This window comes from Agrilus planipennis, unplaced genomic scaffold, assembly GCF_000699045.2.
Source record: "Agrilus planipennis isolate EAB-ADULT unplaced genomic scaffold, Apla_2.0 scaffold15, whole genome shotgun sequence".
Lineage (NCBI taxonomy): Eukaryota > Metazoa > Arthropoda > Insecta > Coleoptera > Buprestidae > Agrilus > Agrilus planipennis.
This window is the reverse complement of record NW_020438871.1, coordinates 1-16361: the sequence shown is the minus strand read 5'-3', so window position 1 is coordinate 16361 and position 16361 is coordinate 1. Positions and strand designations below refer to the sequence as shown.

Below are 16361 nucleotides of genomic sequence, written 5' to 3'. Positions count from 1 at the left end.
TAATTTTTAAATATAAATAGATATTATTTAGTAATTTTCCCAAACAGTTAAAGTTGTTATTATTAACACGAGTTGCACATTATACTATAGTTTTTAAAGTACCTGGATTATTGTAAATTTAAATAAATACCACTAAGATCTTGCAAATATTTTTCCTTTCTTTTATTAAAAAATCGAAAACTACACCAAAGAGCATAGACTAATAATCAAAGAATCAAAGAGAACGGCACAACAAAATGCTTTATTTATTTAGTTTGTTAAAATTTACCTATCCTGCGGCTTTCTTTATTAAATTTACTGGCAATTAATTTGATACTACGATAAATTTTTGAAACTTATTTCGAAAACGCGAATATCAACGTTCATTTAATTGTCCTGGTTTTTATCAAAAAAATAACTACCTTGACAAAGTTATACAAATAATATGAATGTGCAGCTGAATTTTAATTACATTGAAGTTATTTTGTATATTTTTTAATAAACAAGCTAACTAATCGATTTAGATCACAGAAATTACATATTGTTACAGACATGTCATTTCCGTTGTTTCTTGTGTAATTATTATTGAACATAATACTGTAAACAAATTTTGTATTATAACAGTGAGCGCGCAAATCAGTTGATTTTTAATATATTACAAATGGCATAATCGAACTATTTTGGTTTTCACTTTTATCAGTTATGGTGAAAACTTTGACAAGTGTTTGGATATAGTTATGATCTATTTAATATAACCTCAATTAGTAGTTTTCGAAACAAAGATTTGTGCAAGTGATTGTACGAAGCTTTATGATTATATCGTGATAATTTTAATAAAAGGACTCGAGACAGTCCTAGTATAAACTGGCTGTCATGAGTAATTTATTGTTCATTACAGAAGATGAAGGAGATTACCCATTACTTACAGATAGTAGTACAGAAACTTACACTGAGAGCCCACTTGCAGAAGAGTCTGAAAATTCAAATAGTTTTGCCCCATCTCCTTGCCAGTCAGAAGATTCCACTATAATGATTGATATTGGTGGGTATTTAATTTTTAACTATCGAGTTTTGTGTTTATATAAAAAATACTTTCCATGGTGGAAACGTTGCTAAACAAGTAATTTGCTTTGTTTTAGATTCCAGTAAGTTTAGCGACAACAGTGGTGATGATCTTATAAAAGTTCTTTGCAATTCTTTTAATGGGTTAAAATGTGAGTCGACAAAAGAATCTGCTTCTGATAAAGGTATAGAAACTGTCGTTGAGATTGAAAGACCATCCTCATCAATACTTAGAAGAAGTTCATATACTTTAGAAAGTAAAGATTATTTAGAAAAATTGGAAAATCAGAAAAGCAGACAGGTTTCTTTTCCTGATGATGCATCTGCATTAGCAATGTACAAGGAACCTGAGTGTTCCATGCCATGGAAAATAAGTATGGTTTTTATTTTATATTTATTCTTTTTGTTTTATTTAAGTAGTGTTGTCTAATTGTAATACTTTTTGTAGCAAAACAATTATCTGCAAATGAAATTTTACAAGAATACAAAAATTCATGTAAAATACATCGAGCAGTTGAAATTGATACTATAAAAAAACAAATACATGTAAGCAATACTATAAGCATCTGCTTATTTGTTTAAGAAATTTATTGTAACTTCTTGTTTGCAGGATATCAAGAATAACATGAATAGAACATCTGTTTTGAATATTAGTTCTGTTCAGGTGACAACTGAAGTGTGTGAAACTTTAGAGGACATGTTTAAGATAGCAAATTTTCATACAATTCATATATCTGAATGTAAATTTACACAAGAAACTGTGCAAGAATTTATTAACATGTTAGAATACTACGAACCAACAACAGAACTGGTTGTTTCTGATAGTTTTAATGACTTAGAAGCATGGAGGAAACTTTGTGATTATATATCAAAGAGCAGTTATCTACAATCACTGATATTTAAAGATCTAACAGTTAATGAACAATATATGCGTTTTTTCCTTGCTGCTGTAAATACTAATAACAACATTACTTCTCTCACATTTGATAGTTGCAATTTAGATAAAACACCTTCTTATTTAAGTAAGTTTTATGAATGAATTTAATTTATTTTTATTATAATCATAATAATTACCAATATTTTGTAGTTGAGAGTTTGATAAACAATACAAGCATTCAAGAATTGTATTTACTACAAGTTGGACTTTATACAAAAGAAGCTGAATGCTTGGGAAGATATTTGTCAAACAATTCATTTCTTCAAGTTCTGGATTTAAGTAACAATTTTATGGGTGACAGAGGATTAGAAGTATTAGCTAATGGTCTGAACCAACAGCAAAACAGTGTTATAGGTCTTTCCATTCTTATTTTAGTTAATAATCAACTTACGGAAAAATGCGGTCCTATTATTAATTCTATTATCGTAAGTTTTTTTGTATGTTTTTATGATATGCGGATTTATCAGACGTGTTTCTTTTTATAGTCATCCTGTGGTACATTGAGAACATTAAATATAGGGTATAACAATTTAACTGATAAGGTATTACAGTGTATACAAGAAAGTTTATCAGAAACTACAACTCTTGAGGGCTTAGGATTACAGACAACTTTATTGACTTGTAGTGGAGCATTCTTTTTAGCAGAAGCTATAGAAAAAAATAAATCATTAGAGGTAGGAGAGAAAATGAATTGCAAAATTTCTTTCAAATTGGTATTTGATATTTTTTTTTTTACAATACAACTCAATGAGAAAAAAAGAAGTGTTTTTTAAAAATGTTCCCGTTGCATACAGTAATATGAAGTTAATCAAAATTAAAATCTGTAGGTATATTATAGAAACTGTTGCATAAAAGTTTTGGTAATAATTTCAGAAAATTAATTTAAAAGGAAATAAGGCTATCCAAACCAGTGGATTAGAGAGGCTATGTAAAGCCCTTACAAATTCAAAAATAACAAAAGTGGAGTTGGATGAACACAATAGATCATGTAGTGTAAGTATTTTTAACTTTATATTGTTCCTGGCTTTTGTAACTGCAGTTTAATTTTTAGGATCCACAAGGTTACAACGAAATCGTTAAAAAAATAAATGGTATATGTACTATAAACAGGTCTCTTCAAGAGCAAAAAGCAGACGAAGATGCTTCAACATTAACGTACTCTTGTCGAAAGATATCGTTAAGTTGCGAACCTCGATATACTTTACCTCCTTTTTATTGTCAGCCTAGTACAACAACAACAACTACAACAACAACAACAACAACAACGTCATCAAAACATAGGTTTCATGTCTTAAAGGTTAGTGAAGCCTGTTTGAATGGCCCCCCTAGTATCACTACTTCTCGATTTCGAGTTTTTTCTGTTCCTACCCCCCCTATAGACTTAAGCGAAACAAATGAAAAATAAATTCAGCTAAACACCTATTTTTTGGAGGCTATATAACTATTTATAGGTATTTTTATCTACAAAGTAAATAAGAAAGATACATTCTTCAATTTTTGCAATAAATTTGGTTTCATAAAATTAAAAAAAAAACTGACCCAGTTTCAGGCCGACAGCTAAAAAAGTTATTTACTCATAATTATTAGGATCTGATTTTACCATAGGAACTGCTAAAGGTGTTAACCATGAGTTTTAAAACGCCGAGAGATCATTAATTCTTTAAGCCAACTACTCAAAAACCCTACAAAAGTAAAATATAGTTTTCCCTTTTAAATATATTGTTTCGTTTCGTTATTTAACGGGCAGGAGATGTCGTAAGTCGCTTTGAAATATAGAACTTTAGCTTTCCTAGAATTGATAATTACGATTCTCTAAGTGTGATCTAAAAGCACTAATACTAAATTTATCGATGAACATCACTTTTTATTATCTCTGAAGTGGCTTTTCAACATACCAAGTTTTATACATAATTTATATTAAATTGAAAGCTTTAAAGTATTCAAAAATGTGTATCATTTTATATTACATTACGTTTGCTTTAGTTATCTACTGTTATCATTAATTAAAGTATATTTTTATGAAACCTAACAATGATTTAGAGATAATAGAAAACCCCAATGGTTATTATTAATCGATATAATGACCTACATTTAGAGTAAATGTTTTTTCTGAATAATTCTTCTTAAATAGTTTATATAACCTCGATAATAAGTGTTTTGTTAGAGATAAGCTAAAGAATCTATTTTCTTAACTTTGGAAATTTTTTTTCATTTTTTTTTATTATACAATAGGTATTGTTTCTTAATGTATATAAATAATTCTACCCGTACATACAGCAAATTTTATATAAGACTTTCAGTTTTTGAATGTCTTACCAACTTGAAGAACTTTTCACTTGTACTATTTCCATTTTGTATACAAAAGATCTTTTTCGTTGCCCTAGTACTACTTTCTACTGTACATACTACTTTAAAAAAATATTTGNTCGCTGCGAGTATGTGCATTTCAAAAATTCCGTTGTCCCCACCACCATAATTTTATAATAAATTGGAATAGTACTTCTCACTTTTGGTCCACGTTTTCGTGTGATAATTATTGTTCAAATTGAACAAGCGGTAAATTTTATCTATTTTAGTAGCATAATAATTGTATATAAACATATATATTTATTATTTCAAAAAAAAAAAAAAATTAAAGTGTCTCAGCATTACGTTTTAAGGAGTGTCTCTAAAACTTCTTATTTCTCTTCTCCCAGAAAACACACCTATTAAAAAGAAACAGTAAAAACATATTAACTTTTACCTGACAATAAATTATAACTTATCTGTAGTATTTGTGTAGCTTTGATATAATTTCTATTTACATTTAATGATTTCAGATTAATTATACCTAATCAGTAAAGGTAAAAACGTAATACATTTAAGTCCAATTGCTTTTAAAAGTGATTTTCTATAAATTTAACATTCTTAGTTAAGTAAGTTGTATATTGCAGAATGCACAATTCCTGTTACTGACCTTTTAATTTTAACAACCTCGATTTAAATAACATAACTACTACATAGAATACATAATAATACCTATATAAAACCTGTTCGTCTCATACATAATGTCTTTTAATTCTATTTTCATTAATTTTTTAGAAATATGTTACTGCTATGTAACACATGTAAATTTTGTAAAATAAAACATTACGGACAATACACGTGTCATTGTACAGTATCGTTCAAAATAATTGTTTCTGTTTTTAAAGGAAATTAAAGGTACAAATTTAGTACAGCTAGTGTATAAATACATAAACACTTTGTCTTTTTTTTCGTTCCTTTTGTTTTTTTATTTGTAAACTATGCATTTTATTACTAGTTCAAAGTTTAAATATTATAATATATGTGATATATTGTATGTGATATATACAATATTCTTAAGAGTATTTAAAATCAAAATTTTGATGGGTTTACTAACAAAAGTGATTTTCAGTTAGTTCGTTGATTTTTAAGACAAGCCCAAAGATGTGTATGTGTTAGTTTTAATAAGAGTTTAATTTTGTTTTGTTTGTGAATAAAGTTAAATGATTTAAAATAAAGTTAACAATAAAGAATTCATTTTTCTAAATAACTTACTTGCAACTATCACTTCTCTGTTTTTCAATAACAAACAAAAAAGAAGTAATTTTTTAGTCCATTTGCTTGCATTTGCGTGTTTGAGCAATATACGACATATTTTCTATAAAATTTTATTTCCCAGTCAACCATATAAAATTTAAAACTTAATATTACATTTTAAATAAAGCTCGAATAAAAATCCATTTCCGGTTGTAATAAATAAAAATTGTTAAATATAAATTATCAATTATCATCAATTAATAAGATATTACATATGTAGTTTCATAATATTATAATTAATACCACAGTAATAAGGCAATACTTTTACTATAACAATTTTTTAAATGCCTCTATTAAGTACAGCTTATTGCAATTACACTTTCTAATAAGTGAAAGGGCTTTTGAAAGTCACATTTCATTAACGCGATTATAAATTACTCCTGTAGTACGGTTGTCTCGCCTTGTTCGAAGGTTAACTGCTATTTAAAATAAAGTTTAAGGTGTGCATACTGTCTACCCCTCACCAACGAATATATATATTACGAAAAAATGTAACAAAATATTATTAACAATATATTTAACGATAAATACTGAAGAAGTAATAAAATCACAGAAACTGTTTTTTTTAAATGTTTCAAACAGGATAAATAAATTGCTAATGGGTTTATTTAATAATAATTTTTACAATAATTATCACCACGAATACGATCATATTACTTATCCAAAAGAAAGGCAGTTCTTATCTTTTAAGAAAAAAGACAAGATTGGGCACTTGAACAGCCATATCTATAAGATATTGCTTAAAATTCAATGTTTATTTGTTAACAGCCATTAATAGATCCGTTTTTAACGTGCTGTTCGGAAGGATGTTGAAGTAAAACAGGTTCTTTGAATTTCTTGCCTTTTACTAAAGATTCTAAATCTTCTCCCTCGTAAGAGAGTAAAGGAGAAATTTCCACGACATTTCCTTCAACTTGACCTCCGGCATTTTCGATGTACTTTTTGTGCAAATTGAATAGAGACTGCCTAGCAGTTGATGGGCATTCCTTACCAATATCGTCGGAATTTTTAAGTGCGCTAAACTCGGAATCTCTCGGTACTTCCCACGTGACAAAAAATTTACTGTATTCGAAAACATCGAATATGAATTTCTCAATTTTGATTCCATTAGGTGCATTCGGCTTTACAGTTTCTCCTTGATCATTAACGTAAGGAATCTTCTTTTTTGCAACGTGCAATTTTAAGTTATTTTCGTGCTTTTCCCCAATCCTACGTAGAAAAGTAACTGTAAAGAAGTGGTTGCAAATGTTTCCGTCCTTGAAAATTAAATTTTCTTTATCGTCTCGCAAACTTGCCGTTTTTTCGGTTATTTCGCTGTATTCAACAACCTGAAATTTTCCATCCACCCTACATACAACCCCTACTGCTTCCGTCGGTGATTGTTTACTGACAGTTTTTGCTCCACAGTCAGCATTTTTGCTTACACAATAACCGATAAATATAGGATCTGCTACTTTAACGAGAATATTATCAACGCTATAGACATGAATGTAGTCAATGCCGCGTTTTCCCATATCATTTAAAACTCCTGACTGATAAAGAGCTCTGTATATTCCCCCGTTACCATCGGGAGCGAATGAGATTCGACTTTTCGTTTCCAAAAGTATTTTGCCGTTCATATCGAAGCATGGTAATACTCCTTGCTCAAAGAATACGACATCATCTTCATCTAAACCAAAAAATTTATTATCCCTCAAAAATTTTTCTGTCGCTTCTCGGGAAGGGCCGCTTGTCATGATGTACCACGGAATTTTACAATTTTTCCCATATCTGCTACTTGCCATTTCTTGCAATTTCAAAATGCGCTCTGCTTGAATTTGGCATAAACTTTTTCCGGAAGGAAGTCCTACTGAGTACATTATTTTAGGATATGACACTCCTAATCGAGTCCCTTGACCGCCGCCTAAAAGTAAAGCACAAACACGACCTTCGGATATCTCTTTTAAACCTATGCTTCGATATTTTTCCAATTGTTCTGGCGACGAATTAACCCTGGATTCAAATTGGGATGGAGGAATGGGTTCCATCTTATCGTCTAATTTCTTTACCGTTTCTTGAAGAGATGATAGTGCATTCTTGAAGAGTTTGTTTATTTCTTCAATGTCCAAATTTTCTAGCTGGGAAAGAAGATTTTGTTTCTGATTATCGTCTAGTTCGTCGTAAAATCTCAATAAATGGGATTGTTCCGCTTTTTCTAAGCGATTTATTAATGCCTCTACATTAGCCATTTTACCCTTTTTCTATTAAATCTTCTACAATCACTAGTCTTTTCACCTTTGTTCTCTAAACTAACACCTTAACTAAACTGTATTCATACTTTCGTGTGCTTTCGCTGCGAGTATGTGCATTTCAAAAATTCCGTTGTCCCCACCACCATAATTTTATAATAAATTGGAATAGTACTTCTCACTTTTGGTCCACGTTTTCGTGTGATAATTATTGTTCAAATTGAACAAGCGGTAAATTTTATCTATTTTAGTAGCATAATAATTGTATATAAACATATATATTTNTGATCGTTGTTTTAGCTGTAGCCTATTTTGTTTTTGTTTAATAAATTTGTTATAGCTCTTTAAGTATTTTCTTAAACCCTATCACATATCAAGTTCAGGTTGAGGCAACCGTTTGTTTTCTGGATGTTTCCTTGAATTGGGTGAATTGCTCATCAATTTTAGCTAGCAGAGCATTTTCGCAGCAATTTTGTTTAATAATTACTGAAAATAAGAAATATTTGTTACATGTGTCTTAGTGTTACTGCATTATTCTCTGCTAGCTTTCCTTCTAAATTCTTCGAGAGAAAAAAGAAAGATAAATGTTTACTATCTAAACTTCAATTTTTGTACTATAAACAGTATTAATGTTTGATGGTAGTTAAATAAATATTGTTTTAGTTCTAACTTGTATATTATTTTACTACTTTCTTTTAAAATATTATGTATAATTGTTCTAAAATTCTATTAATATAAATACACCTTAATTTTTCATTTTCCCTAATAATTCCACTTGCTTTCCTTAATAACTTTTTTAAATATAAATTAATATGCTTTTATGAAAATCTGAACACATGGATTTACACATTCAATTTATGCAGCGCGTATCCCACAAGAATGATTATAATTTTAAGTTTGAACTAAATCCTAAATAACTTGTAGCTCAGTAATTGGTTACATTTTTTCACTTACATAATATAAATAATAACTTAATAACAAATGGAAATTAGGAACGGACACATTAAAAAAGCTACAAATAGTTTCTTTAAGTATTTCGCTATATTTTGATAAAATTTAAATTTGGTTTAAATAAAGTATATTAAATTAAAATTAAATGGGAATGACTTATTAGCTAAAACTGAATGGACATATGTTGAGCATTTTTATATACAATAATTACACAAAGAAAAATTACAATTCTTATAAACCTGCACTTGCTATTAAATGAAATAATCTTAAGATATGCAAATATATTTACAAGAAACGCTGGTTTTCACTTGAATTCACTGTATTTTATTAAAGCTTGGATAATTAAAGTTCTATTGATTATATGCTAATTAATTGGACAAATAAAAGCTACAAGTAACAGATTCTTTACAAATATTTTAAGAATTCTTTTAAACATGTAATAATAACATTATAGTGTTTGTTCCAGCTTTTATTCGTCCTATTTTATGATAAAAAAATTTAACTGCTTTAAGCTAAATTTGATAAATGTATGGATTATATTACTTCTTATTCGTAGAATAACTGTGCATTAGTTAATGCAAATAAATGCATGCACATTTAAATCACTCTTGTAGTAGGAAAATAATTGTATATCTCATTTATTAGAGGAATTTGGTTGAATATCCATGGTTTTACAAACCCATCCTGCTATATCTACATTCTCAGATTCTGCTCGTTTTATCCAAGGATGATCCTACAAGATAAAAGAATATACCTACATAGTATATTTAGTGATTCAAACATGAAAATTACCATAAGTGTTTTTAAATCGGCTCTTTCATCCGGATTCTTTTTCAAACATTGGTCAACAAAGTCTTTAAATTCATCACTGAAAATTCCAGCTGGAAGTTTTGGTGGAGGCTCATTAACTATATAGTCTAACAGCTCAAATATAGCCATTGGTCTTGGGCCATTAGATGAATTAGATGGGTCACTATCTTGGTTAGGGCCAAATATATTAGCTAATGTTTTAGCATCAGGAGGAGGGATAGGATACATTCCTATGGCCATTTCTACTAATGAAAGCCCTAGAGACCATATATCACTCTGAACAGAATAATGTGTACCTTGAAGTCTTTCAGGCTATAATTAATAGTGGAATTATTATAAGTACAATTCCTGGTAGAAACATAATCCACTTACTGACATATAACTTCGTGTGCCAACAAATGAATTAGCCATTGAATCAATAAGTTGTCCAGATACTCCAAAATCACATATTTTTATTTCTCCATTACTATTTACTAGAATGTTACTTGGCTTAACATCTCTGTGCATAATAGCATGTTTGTCTCGTAAGTAGCTTAGTCCCTTTAAAACTGCTGATGTTATTTTACCAAGAATGTTTTCTGGAATGCGCCCTGCTTTCTTCAAAATTAAGTCCAATGATCCTGCATCCATATACTCCATACATATACTTATTTCACCATCACTGTAAAATGCTCCATAAAACCCAACGATATGAGCAAAATTGCATTCATGTAGCACTTTAAGTTCTCTTATAATTTGTTTTTTAATAGCTGCTTTCACTTCTAAATGTATCAGTTTTCTGGCCATTATAAGTCTGCTAGACTTATGCCTCACCTAAGACCAAAAAGAAGAACTAACACTAAAACAAAAGCTAATATTTTAAGACACAATTTACTTTCATTACTACTCCACCATTTCCTGAACCTAATTCTCCAAGTTTTTCAAAATCATCATCACTTAGTTCACCCATTTGCTCTTTCTGACATAAGAATACTTCAATACGTTTTCTTTGAATATCATCCATGTCAAGTTCTTCTAATCGAGCTGTTAGATTGTCTATACTGGATTTTCGAACTAAATTATTCATACTAAAAGGCATATAATAATAAAATTGTTTTATAAAAAGAAATTAAATAATCACTTTGCAGGTTCTTGAAACGAAGCTCCTGTTGGAGTTATTGTTGGTGTCTGGTCAATTGACACAGGAGGGAGTTTTAAATTTAGTTTATTCTTCGACATTTTCTTTTCTTTCACAATTCTAATGTAATTTAATAAAATATCTTTATCACGGCATCATTATGATTTTCATACATATATTTGGAACACATAATTACATTATAGGTTATATACGGTGTTCATTCTGTTTGGTTAGTAAACAATCGTTCACTGACTTGTTAATGTTGGCAAAATATGTCGTATTGGAAGTAATTGACACAAAACATAAACTGCCGGAAAAAATAACTGCACTTGTAATTTTGTAAATTTTGCCTTTCTCAAAGAAAACAGGGAAAATTTAGAATACGAAAGTGAAATTTGCTATATTTTGCTTTTTACATTGTATACAACATATAGAATAGTATTCATAGATGACATAGACGTGTGTGTAAATTCTTTATCCGTATTCATAGATAAACTCCGATTCACAAATTAAAACCAGTTTCCCATTGAATATTTATAAATTCAAGGTTCATTCAATAAATTCGTTCGTTTGTTATGTAATAACAAACGGTACTAATAGTTTCTTGTAAATAGTAAACATTTGAAACACGTGTATCCACAGACGAAGTTAACTATTGCAGTTCAGAGGTAAAAAAAAATGCTGCTTGTTACTACTTAATTTCATATTTATAAATTAATGACCTTAAAAATTAAAGCCGTGGTTTAACAGTTCTTTTTCCTTGGAGTTGTCTATTCAACGTTTTATTGGCAGCTATTGCAGGTAACTTTCGGTTTTTTCTAAATAAGTTCAACTTAATCCAATTGCTATGAGATGCCCGCTAAAAGTTGAGCAGACAATTTTAACTAAGGGAGAACTTACTAACTCTAAGAGCAGCCATTAAAGGACTATTTCTTAGGTGGCCTTTGTTGAAAATTCTGCAAAAACAACATAATATTATACATATATATATTTATTTATTTCGAGATATTAATTAAAACAGTTTTGTTACATAAAAGCAAATTAAAAAAAACTAAGATTCACATATATACAAAATTTTAATCACAGATCTGGTTTTGGTGCAATGGTAAGTGTAACAGATAAACCAGATTCTTTTATGAGCGTCACAATATCGCCATGACTAAGATTCATAATGTCTATATGATTAACTGCTACTATGTAATCCCCGACCCTAAGCTGTCCACAACGTTCTGCTGGACTGTCTTCGATCAGACGACCTAAAGTTAAATATAATTTTTTTTAACTAAAACAATCAACAGCATTTTATATTTTTAAATGTACCTATGGTTGATCCGATTTTGTTCACCGATGATATTATTACAAAACCAAATCCTTCATTTTCATTTCTCGTTACTCTAACATCATACGTGTTAGGTGGAACATTTGACACGGAGGTGGAAGGGCACATAACACCTGGTGAATATTCTTGAACGGGAAAATTCGTCATTACTGGAGGCACACCACTGTATGATTGGTTTATACGTCTCCTTAATACCAAATGCACTTGGCCCCTTGCAGCTGCCGAATTCATAAGTTGCACAACGCAACTATGAGACGCTTGCAAAACTAAATAACCATCGACGCTTATTATTTCATCACCTGTTTTTATGCGACCGTCTAAATCTGCGGCACCTCCTGGCACAATATGTCCCACCGCGACCTATCAAATTAGAGTATTATTTCGATAACGTTCATTATTATTTTTTAATATGAAATTGAAATATAAACACATAATGTTGATGTATCGCAGGCAAATAAGAGCAAATACCTTTTGTTAAAACAATCATATTTTTTTCAAAATACATTTTTGGGTACTGAAATTTTCAAACATAAATTTATGATTAACGAATTGCTTCATTTTGCCTAGACACGCATAAATAACTAAAAATTATTACTAACATCTTGTCATTCTGGTAAAGGCATCAAACAAAACACGAACAAATAATGAAATAACAAAAGAGTAAAATCAATGTAACAAAGGTTTGCATGCAATTCTTTAAACAAAAGACTTGAAAACAAGTCCAACATACCTTCCATTAATTTTCTAACAAAAAGTTAAGTTCTTGCCATCACCAGATAACACGTTTTTAAAAGTCTTCCTACATTTACTGCCTCCCAATACAATGCAGAATCTGTTTCCACCAAAATTCGCGTCTTAAATGTACATTATTTAGTTAAAGAAAATATGAATCGGTTCCCTGCACATAATCAAAGATCAACGGAACGATAAAAAAAATTAAAATTTTAATATTCAATAATATCTGATTACATTATATGATCTTTGATTATTGATGTTAATTGATATTTACCGTTTCAGTATTTATAAATTTATTTAACAAACCTGTGAGCGATCTTCTATCCCTCCAATGATTCTGAAACCAAACCCAGTGTCATGACGATTTAATGTAACGGCAGTTTCGATGTATTCCGAATTATGTGGTAAAACCCACCAATCTTGAGAAACACTCTTTTTAATACCACTGAAGTCGTAAAGACTGCCATTTTCAACATTTTTATAATAATTGTAGTTATCATAGTAGTGACAGTCTTGAAATTTATTATAGTAAGGTGGTGCTTGATTGAACTTCTCAGAACGCAGAAGTAGATCTTCGTCATCGACTTCCGTGTTATCTATAAGAGACAATCGTAAACCTGTTGCTGAATCTTGTTTAAAATTTTCATTATGTAAGTCTCGTTTCATAATTTCGTCAGTACTATGGTCTAAATCTTTAACAGGAGATTTAGTTTGATGACGAGTATCAATAAGTGGAGTTTTAGGCCTAGCAGGTAGAACTTCTCGAGTTTGCGTACAATATATATCAGCTGTAGGGGTTTTACTTCTGTCATTCTTCTCTTTCCCAATAAGCCTATTATCATTTTTGCGTGGTTTGTTACGAATATTTGAATTTTTGTTGCAGTAATTTCTTTGAACACATATGGTAGCTTCACTACTGTAAGGACAATTTTTTAGTACTTGTACAACCTTGTCATGAGTCATGTTTTGTAAATTAATATTATTAATTTCAAGAAGAATGTCACCCTCCTGTAAGTTTTTGCACCGATGGCGATCTAAAATCTTCTTTACTCTTTGGCCACAGGCACTATCTGCAATGGTAAAACCAAATCCCAAGTTTCCTTTTACAATTTTTACTGTTACTTCCAATTTTCCTACATTCAGTTTGTTTATTTCTTTTAAAATGTTATCTATATCATGTACAGATTCTTGGTTACTATTTGTTTCACTTCTATTGTTGTCATTCCTGTCTAAGAAATTATATTTACTTTCTAAGCTACTCAATTGTTTTTCAACTGAAACCACTTGAAGATTATCATCTACTGCTATTGTCGTAACAACCTCTGTATTTGGATCATTAGGGTCAAATGGTAATGGATAACCTCGACAAACTTCTAAAGAAACAGTTGAACCCACACTAATAGACTGAAACAGTCGAACAATCTGATTATGTGTGTATCCTAATACACAAATGTCATTAACATAAACAATTACATCTCCCATTTCTAATTTTCCATCTAACCAAGCAGGTCCTTTAGGTACAACAGATTTTATTTGTAAAAATTCATCAACCCCATCATCACCGCCTATAATAGTAAAACCCAAACCTCTGGAAGATTTTACCAAAGATGTTGTAATACGCTGGCCACACAGTTCAACAGGATCTTTTGTAAAAGGCAAACGACTTATGGATGATGTTGAAGCTTGAGCAGCTGCTCTTTTAGCTTGAATAACAGGGTTTTCATACTGTGTTCTTCTATTTACATGGTCGATGAAGTAAATTCCATAATGAGGATCACTAATTTTTTCCCAACCATAAGGCAATTCATCATCCATACAATCTTCTAAGGACTTCTTTTGAAATTTTGAAAGCCTAGGATCTAGCCAGTGTGATGTACCCGTAGAATGGCTGTGAAGAGCATTGAACACAATAAAACTTAACTACTTGGTAAATTTCATACATAAGACTTTTCATAAACCTTTCATACTTAGATTATATTACAACCCATTATGTAATGAAACATGTTTGAAAATACTTAATGAATAGAAAAATGGTCATAAATATGTAAATAATGCTTACTCTATAAAATACACCTCCCCACTTTCTGTATATGCTTTCTCCCATTTTGGTGGTAGTGGACCCAGGTCATTTGTATCTTCTTCGGTATGCCCATTAAAACGTTCTTTATCTTCTTCGCCAAAATTAGAATTAGTAGAAGAAACACTATCACCTTCTGTTTCTACCCTTAAAGGTTGTGACAAACTGCTGTTGTCACTTTTGTGACTCATTTTAAATTTTCCTTAAATATAAATCGGTCTTCTTCTTTCATGATATTAAAAAAAAAATCATACATTTATTTCATATTAGACAATGTTGCACTATCTGAATTGGTTCAGAAGTTCACTATGATTATAGAGAAATAAACATTCGTTTTTTATTTATTAAATTTCTTGAACACTATCAAAATCACAATACAGATATTTTCTTCTTGTTCTTATTTCTGTCCGTCCATAGTTTCTGTCACATTTTTGTGGTTTTTATAAAATGTACAATTTAGCCAACTACCACGAATTGATATTAGCTGATATTAGGCACTTATAAAACATTATTGATAATATTAGAAAATTAAACTGTTTAATTTGTTTTCAGTAAAACAGTATAAAACATTAAAAGAATGCTTGAACTTATACAAAAAAAATATCGTTTCACCATTGGACTATAATGTAAACACTATTTACCATTTCGGTGTTGTCATTAGATAGTCATTACATGGTCATTATACATAGATAATAGATACACAAAGGGTCATTATACGTTAACCAAAGATTAGAGATATATGGTAATTGTATATAATACTTTTAAAATTTTGTTATTTTCTTGTTAACTTTTGTATGCGTTTTAATGTAATTTCGTGTCCTTTTTATTTAATGGTATAGTTAATTTGTTTTTTCTTGTTTTGTTCCACAGATTAACCGGTAATTGAAAGCGTGTTGATGTTTATCCTTATACTGCTACAATATTGACAGTTGGAATGGTGTGCAATGGTGAAGTTCTATTTGCATTACCTTTGTGCAGTTTTGCAGTTTATTACGGTAAGAATGTATACCTTTTTTTAATTATTTCAGACTAAAATTGAAAGGTATTGGTTACTAATGCCTTAGTAATCTATAAAATTTTCACACGATTTTGTTTGTAATAAAATTTGTGTTTCTGAATATTTGGACGTTCTTCCCTAAATAAGTAATATTTGAAAATTGGATAATTTGTTTATAACTTATTGGCCAGTTACTAAAAACTGTAATACGTAATTTTAATATTAGATAAGTATAATTGAATAATCAATACTAACATACTATGTGTCCCCTGGAGAAAATAAAAATACTAAAATTAATAGCAATACTTGTTTGCATGGTTATTCCAAAATGTAGCTTAAAATTCTACTCTTTAATGTAACATATTATGAAACATTGGTTTCTCTTTAGTCCTCAGGAAAAGGTGAAGGTGCCTTTTTTGTATTGGGAACGGATGCAGTGTGTTATTGTTAAAAGAAGGATTTGTGACATGAATTGGTAAGTAACAATTAAAAATAGTAGATGTAGTTCTAAGTCAATTTCTTAGAATTA

At 29.8% G+C, this 16361-nt stretch overlaps 4 protein-coding genes and 1 long non-coding RNA gene across 6 annotated transcripts; 2 read left to right on the top strand and 3 right to left on the bottom strand.

Annotated features, from left to right (window-relative positions):
- The first annotated feature begins 390 nt into the window (after positions 1 to 390).
- LOC108735265 (protein phosphatase 1 regulatory subunit 37) lies at positions 391 to 4397 on the top strand. The gene is made up of 8 exons (XM_018467151.2): positions 391 to 1021; positions 1119 to 1415; positions 1490 to 1587; positions 1652 to 2063; positions 2129 to 2403; positions 2464 to 2652; positions 2852 to 2971; positions 3030 to 4397. The coding sequence occupies exons 1-8, from the start codon at positions 853 to 855 to the stop codon at positions 3381 to 3383; spliced, it is 1914 nt and encodes a 637-aa protein (XP_018322653.1). The 5' UTR covers positions 391 to 852; the 3' UTR covers positions 3384 to 4397.
- A 1681-nt stretch (positions 4398 to 6078) lies between these two features.
- Positions 6079 to 8089, bottom strand: LOC108735267 (UDP-N-acetylhexosamine pyrophosphorylase). The gene has a single exon (XM_018467154.2). The coding sequence runs from the start codon at positions 7804 to 7806 to the stop codon at positions 6340 to 6342; it is 1467 nt and encodes a 488-aa protein (XP_018322656.1). The 5' UTR covers positions 7807 to 8089; the 3' UTR covers positions 6079 to 6339.
- Positions 8090 to 8827: 738 nt separating this feature from the next.
- LOC108735268 (dual specificity mitogen-activated protein kinase kinase dSOR1) lies at positions 8828 to 11139 on the bottom strand. The gene is made up of 5 exons (XM_018467155.2): positions 10688 to 11139; positions 10442 to 10634; positions 9940 to 10380; positions 9550 to 9879; positions 8828 to 9490 (listed from the first exon to the last, which is right to left on the bottom strand). The coding sequence occupies exons 1-5, from the start codon at positions 10783 to 10785 to the stop codon at positions 9392 to 9394; spliced, it is 1161 nt and encodes a 386-aa protein (XP_018322657.1). The 5' UTR covers positions 10786 to 11139; the 3' UTR covers positions 8828 to 9391.
- A 534-nt stretch (positions 11140 to 11673) lies between these two features.
- LOC108735264 (membrane-associated guanylate kinase, WW and PDZ domain-containing protein 1) lies at positions 11674 to 15257 on the bottom strand. 2 transcript variants are annotated; one of them, XM_018467149.2, is made up of 4 exons: positions 14818 to 15255; positions 13065 to 14646; positions 12005 to 12383; positions 11674 to 11940 (listed from the first exon to the last, which is right to left on the bottom strand). In XM_018467149.2, exons 1-4 carry the CDS (start codon positions 15024 to 15026, stop codon positions 11765 to 11767), a joined length of 2346 nt encoding a protein of 781 aa, XP_018322651.1. In that variant the 5' UTR covers positions 15027 to 15255; the 3' UTR covers positions 11674 to 11764. The 2 variants fall into 2 exon arrangements, with proteins under 2 accessions (XP_018322651.1, XP_018322652.1); XM_018467150.1 differs by lacking the exon at positions 11674 to 11940 and adding an exon at positions 12754 to 12877 and having other exon boundaries at positions 12292 to 12383; positions 14818 to 15257.
- Positions 15258 to 15534: 277 nt separating this feature from the next.
- Positions 15535 to 16316, top strand: LOC108735224. Its single transcript, XR_001937543.1, has 3 exons — positions 15535 to 15577; positions 15706 to 15830; positions 16221 to 16316. It is a non-coding gene; the product is annotated as an uncharacterized LOC108735224 (long non-coding RNA).
- The last annotated feature ends 45 nt before the right edge of the window (positions 16317 to 16361 follow it).